The sequence below is a fragment of the Hemibagrus wyckioides genome, unplaced genomic scaffold, assembly GCF_019097595.1.
Source record: "Hemibagrus wyckioides isolate EC202008001 unplaced genomic scaffold, SWU_Hwy_1.0 Contig3, whole genome shotgun sequence".
Lineage (NCBI taxonomy): Eukaryota > Metazoa > Chordata > Actinopteri > Siluriformes > Bagridae > Hemibagrus > Hemibagrus wyckioides.
The window spans coordinates 133,280-139,460 of record NW_026690791.1 but is presented as its reverse complement, the minus strand read 5'-3'; the positions used below and the strand labels follow the sequence as shown (position 1 = coordinate 139,460).

The window sequence follows — 6,181 nt, the reverse complement described above, 5'->3', positions numbered from 1 at the left end:
GGAGTCCACAGCCTTCAACAGTTCCTTTGCCCCAGCCTTATTTCAATATCGACATCCACAACATTGTGGCTGGTATGTACTATGCTCCTGCCACAATGATAACTCCTGTCCCACGCCAGGGCATAAGGAGGAGGTGGGACGAAGAGGATGGCAATCAAGAAGCCCCTCTGAGTAGACGGCAGCGTGTGGATCCTGATGGGGAGATGGAGTTCATCAGGATGCCTGGACTTGAGGATTTAGAGAGTTTAATCAGTCACATGTACAGTGAATTTACACAAGCTACTAATGCTACAATTAGTCTGTTTCTTCACAAATTAACTAGCTAACTAACTCACAGGTTTATTAACTTTTAAGCATTAGAAAGAAAGGAGAGAAAAATTTACAACGTCTCTCTCTCTACTACCTTATAAATTTGGCCATTTTAATGTTTTACATTTAACAGAAAATATTAGTTGTAATTAAACTTACATGAAACTAATTTATTGCAGAAGCTGTGGATTTGCTGAGAGAATCGTCAGATACTCACTCAGTCCTCCAGGTATGTGTCAGTAAAATATTTTAACTACATTTGAAACGTGTAGGCTGCTTTTGTCAGTGTGTGTGTGTGTGTGTGTGTGTGTGTGTGTGTGTCTGTGTGTCTTAAGGTTGTTGAGCCAATCCTGCCGCAGCTACCCACAGAAACTCACTCCACATCTTCAGCTGTTGTTCTGGTAACCAAACCTGTCATTTATTTACTAAATCTGATCTCTGGATTTTCCAAGTGACAGAATGTTTGAAAGTGTTAGTGTGAAACTGCTATGATAAAAAACACTGATGATCCTCATCTTCTACTTTTCACAGCCCCTCAGTGCTGGTGAGCTGAACAGCACCTGCTGTAATGTTGAGTACAACACTGCAGACTCCTCCAACTCCCAGTCTGGGGTATTGTACAGTGCTGCAGCTGAGATACAAACACACACACATCCTTCTTTACAAGTTCTAATGTTTAGTTTGGTTTCTTTATTTCTAGCAAGTGGACCTTAGGAGAGACATCCTCAGGTTGTTAAGGGGTCCAGAGAGTCAGCTCTGCTGGCTTGAAACCGCACACTGCTGGACTCTCGAGGTAATCACGCTATTTATTACTCTCATGAAGAGATTCCACTTTAACGATTATTAAAAGAGAACTTAAATGAAATGCGGTTGTAGATCTTGAGTTTCATCTAATTGTCGTTTGCAGGGATTCCCTTTTCATAACAACTGTGAGGACAGTTTCCCTGGCATTCAGGTAAGGGCTTGTTCATTGTGTCATCACTAAATTGTGTTAATTGCAGTTACTAATTGTGTTTGTGTGTTTTAAGGTCGTTGAGCCAAACCTACAGCTGTTGCCAAACGAACATGTCCAGGAATCTTCACCCGTCCTTCTGGTAACCAAACCTTTCCTTTATTTACTAAAGCTGATCACTGTATTTCACAGGGTTGTTTTGACTGTAAAGAAAGTGAGAGAATGTTACTTGTGTTATTATAAAATGGCTGTGATAGGAAGCAGTTATGTTCATCATGCTCTTCATTTCACAGACGCTCGATGCTGGTGAGCTGATCAGCGCCTGCCGAAATATCCAGTTCCTCTCTGCACGCACCTTTACCTTCCTGTCTGGGGTATTGTACAGTGCTACAGTTTTTGCTCAGGGGAAGTTCACTCTGCTTTAACTTATATTATGTGCTGTCTTATATTCAGATTCATCTTACCTGCATCCACAATCAGAACTTCTTGTTCGTTATGGGGAAGAAGATTGTGATGCGTCTGGCAGCAGTTAACAACCAGGTGACTTCAGAATGATGATAGACTGTTTCCTTGTGCAAAATACTTTCAGTTACTGGGCTTGAAAATGATGTAGTTGTGTATTTTGGTGTGATTTATACACATTGATTTGTCCATCATGACTCTTGGACGCTTTATTATGTCCATTTTATGAAGAAACAGGAAAAGACTTTGAAAATCATCTGTCATTTTCTGATCATGTTAAATATCAACACAACTAGACTGAAATATACAGGTAAGATATGCAACTAATTGTAACATGAACAGAGCAAGATATAAACTGATATCTACTGGTTTCCTGTCAGGGTTGTGGACTGTTTTCTGGCCACTAAAAGCCCCCACTGCCTTTTTGTTGGTGTCCATTTCCTGGTCATCTTCGTCGCTGCGGGACTTTTTCCATCGCCGGCTTCCAGGCTTTCTCAGCCTTGTCCAGTTGCATGTCATCATTCAGAGACACGCTGGTGGTGATCTTGTTTGGCTTTTTAAGCTCACACTGCTTAGAGATGACAAAAACAATTGAAATGTTTATTTAAAACTGAAAGGCTGTGACTTGAATTAATGCACCAAATAAAAGACTGATCAACTCTCAGATACTCCAGACTTTAATGTTGCAATTAATAAAGCTATCTGGTGTTTTAAAGTTCCCTTTGTGAGACTTACAGGTCCTCGACCTGCTCCAGGGCAATAAAAAGTGATACATTAGCCTGACGCTTCATACTGAGTAAAGCACTGTGCTCCTATAGAGCGTCATGTCACTAACTGTCATGTTTACCTTGTCCAGAACGACGCCGGGGATGTCCGGAAAACCCTCGGGTCTGTGCATGCTGGCACTGACGAAGCGTAAACGCAGCAGGAATTCCCGATTGTACTTCTTCCTCTCTTTTGGGTTACTAGGAGAGGCAGAGGGATGAGGCTCTGAAGGCTGGACCTCAACAGGAGCAGGCTCAGGAGTGTTGTTTGGCTCAGTCTCCATTGGGGGTGTGGTTTGTAGAGGGGCAGGAGTCTCCACAATGTCACCCCCTGTAAGCGCCAGGTGGTCGGACAAGAAATCACCAAAACTGATGTTGGCTTTCTTTGCCTCCTCTTTCTCCTCTTCCATCAGGGGAATGAAGAATCTGACCGGTTCCCTGGGCTTTTTCTGGGATCGAGTCTGATGGAAGAACACACACAGGATCAATGTAATGGTTCTAAAGTAATAGTACAAGCTACAGCACTAAAACTACTGGACTAAACTAGGCTTTAATATCTCCCAGTGTTAAGTCATTCAGTATTTAAACAGTTATTAAGCTAAACAGGTGAGACAGTCTAACACATGAGACTTGTTCCTAAAGTAATGTGTATATATTCTTGATAAAAGTCACTACAAATAAAGTCAAACCAGCACTGTACACTTTCATTAATGATGTGCTTTGAACAACGCAAGTCCAAGACAAGAAAAGTTCACTGTATTTCAGTAACTAACAACAGGATTAAAACTCTTTTCTACCTTCTGCACCTTAGCCTTGTTTTGTTTCTTTCTCCTGTGTGTTGACTTTCTCTGTCTTCTGCTGCACTTCCTCCTCTGGAGGGATGGAGAAGAGGAGCAGGCCTGGTCTCTTGTGGAGATCCTTTGGGGGTGTGGTTTGTAGAGGGGCAGGAGTCTCCACAATGTCGCCCCCTGTAAGCGTCTGGTGGTCAGACAAGAAATCACCAAAAGCGATGTTGGCTTTCTTTGCCTCCTCTTTCTCCTCTTCCGTCAGGGGAATGAAGAATCTGACCAGTTCCCTGGGCTTTTTCTGGGATCGAGTCTGAAGGAAAACACACACAGGATCAATGTAATGTTCATCATAATGTATGAAAACAGAAATAAAGTAATATTACAGACAACACCACTAAAGCAGCTGCATTTGTTTCTTTTCTTCTGTGTAGTAGTATTTTTGTAGTACACTGAAATTGTCCAGCTCAGTATTCAGCTCTGAAGCAGGGGCAGTGTTCAGCTCCGCCTCCTTTGTGGGTGTGTTTTTTGGAGGTACAGGATCCCTCACAGTGATGCTGCATTCAGGCCTTTTAGGAGGTGTCGTCAGTAAAGATGACATTTTAACTCCATAGAGCTCGGCCATCATGTCTCGATTGCAGTCATTAGGGTCCGTGTTTATAATCTGTAAGGAATTAGGATAAATGCTTGATTCATGAGCACAGAACATGACCGTGATAAAACCAGCCAGATGTCTGCTATTCTAGCAAAACTTTATTTGATTCATTACCAGTTTGCACTCCCTTTTCTGCAGAAGATGACCTTCATACTCAGCTGGAAAAAAAAAAACCCAGTCCCAACATGTAAGTAATAACGCCTCAGGCCCTGTCCCAAATCAGAAAAAGTTCAGCCCTATACATAATAAATTTATATTTTACCAATGAAATATTTTTAATAATGATAATAAAAAATCCGTTACCACTCATGACACCAGCATTTCTGTCCTGAACTTCCACGGGACTGGCCATTTGACACGGCTGCATCTGCCGAAAAAGAGTGCAGAGTTCAATTAAATACACAAACCTAAACAAAGCACAGGAGACACCTATTAGACATAATGACAGACTGGACACCAACAAAAAGGCAGTGGGGGCTTTTAGTGGCCAGAAAACAGTCCACAACCCTGACAGGAAACCAGTAGATATCAGTTTATATCTTGCTCTGTTCATGTTACAATTAGTTGCATATCTTACCTGTATATTTCAGTCTAGTTGTGTTGATATTTATCATGATCAGAAAATGACAGATGATTTTCAAAGTCTTTTCCTGTTTCATCATAAAATGGACATAATAAAGCGTCCAAAAGTCATGATGTACAAATCAATGTGTATAAATCACACCAAAATATGGATTTGAATTAAAACACTTAAGAGAAACATTATTTCAGACTTTTGGATAACAGCTTGATAGACTTTTATTTGATAATTATGTGCAGTATTGAGATTAAAATTTATACTTGATTTGGATTGGTCAGAAGGTGTTCAGCATGGACCTGATAGCAGTTCAGGTTTCAAATCAAATCTCTCTTTTTTAAGAATGTCCTCTTTCTGATTATCGTCTACTAAAAACAGTCTATAATATCTATATAGTCATAATTCGGGGGGTGGGAGTACACTACATTTTTATAAATTATTGAAAAAAATCTTGATCTTAAAAAAGTAATATATAAATATTTACAGAAATGCATAAATCAACAACAATGCAAATTATATTAATATAATTATATTATTAATGTAAATTAGACTAATACACAGGAAATAAAAAAACAACATTAATAATCTAAAGATCATATACATTTAACAAAAACTAAATGTAAAAACCAGCAGACATTTTCTACAATTCTACAATCATTAAAATGTTTACATTTATAGATTATGATAGAGATGAGACTAATGCTGAAATCTAGGGGTGAAATACTTACCACACATACTTACCACAGATACATACCTTACATCATGAATACGAGGTGATGAACATGAGGTGAAGACTGAGCTTTTTAAAGTTACATCTCGTTCACAAAAATACTAACTACCCAAGTGGGGACTAGGACAGGCGTCCTGATGAACTCCACCTCCCCATCAGGATCCACACGCTGCCGTCTACTCAGAGGGGCTTCTTGATTGCCATCCTCTTCGTCCTGCCTCCTCCTTATGCCCTGGCGTGGGACAGGAGTTATCATTGTGGCAGGAGCATAGTACATACCAGCCACAATGCTGTGGATGTCGATATTGAAATAAGGCTGGGGCAAAGGAACTGTTGAAGGCTGTGGACTCCCTGAAGGTGGTGGCCTCCTCACAGGTGATGGGGTCCTGAGAGGGGATGGACTCCTCACAGGGGATGGGACTAGGTGATTCCCCTCACTCTCAGGTTGGTGACTTGTACAGAGTGAGAGGGACCCTGAACCAAAACGGCTACCACAGCATTCTGCAGCGCCATGCAATACCCTCTGGTATGCACCTAGTTGGTCAGGGGTTCATCCTACAGTAAGATAATGACCCAAAACATAAGTCCAAGCTATGCCAGAACTACCTCAGGAAAAAAGAACAAGATGGTAAGCTTGAAAACATGGAGTGGCCAGCACAGTCTCCAGACTTAAACCCCATGGAGCTGGTTTGGGATGAACTGGACAGAAGAGTGAAAGCAAAGCTACAAGTGCCACACATTTATGGAAACTTCTGCAACAGATTTGGGAAGAACTTTCTGAAGAATATTTGATTTCTATTGTAGAAAGAATGCCACGAGTGTGTTCAGCTGTTAGATCTGCCAAAGGTGGCTACTTCGATAAGTCAAAAGTTTAGAATACATTTTGGTCTAGAAATTGATTCCATGATTTCTTTTTTAACTCCAATTGCTTATTTGTACTATGCTTT

The 6,181-nt window shown here is 40.7% G+C and overlaps 1 protein-coding gene across 1 annotated transcript; it reads right to left on the bottom strand.

The window, feature by feature from the left end:
* Positions 1-2,094: 2,094 nt before the first annotated feature.
* Positions 2,095-2,897, bottom strand: LOC131350253 (eukaryotic translation initiation factor 4 gamma 1-like). Its single transcript, XM_058385439.1, has 2 exons — positions 2,571-2,897; positions 2,095-2,294 (listed from the first exon to the last, which is right to left on the bottom strand). The coding sequence occupies exons 1-2, from the start codon at positions 2,895-2,897 to the stop codon at positions 2,169-2,171; spliced, it is 453 nt and encodes a 150-aa protein (XP_058241422.1). The 3' UTR covers positions 2,095-2,168.
* Between the last annotated feature and the right edge of the window lie 3,284 nt (positions 2,898-6,181).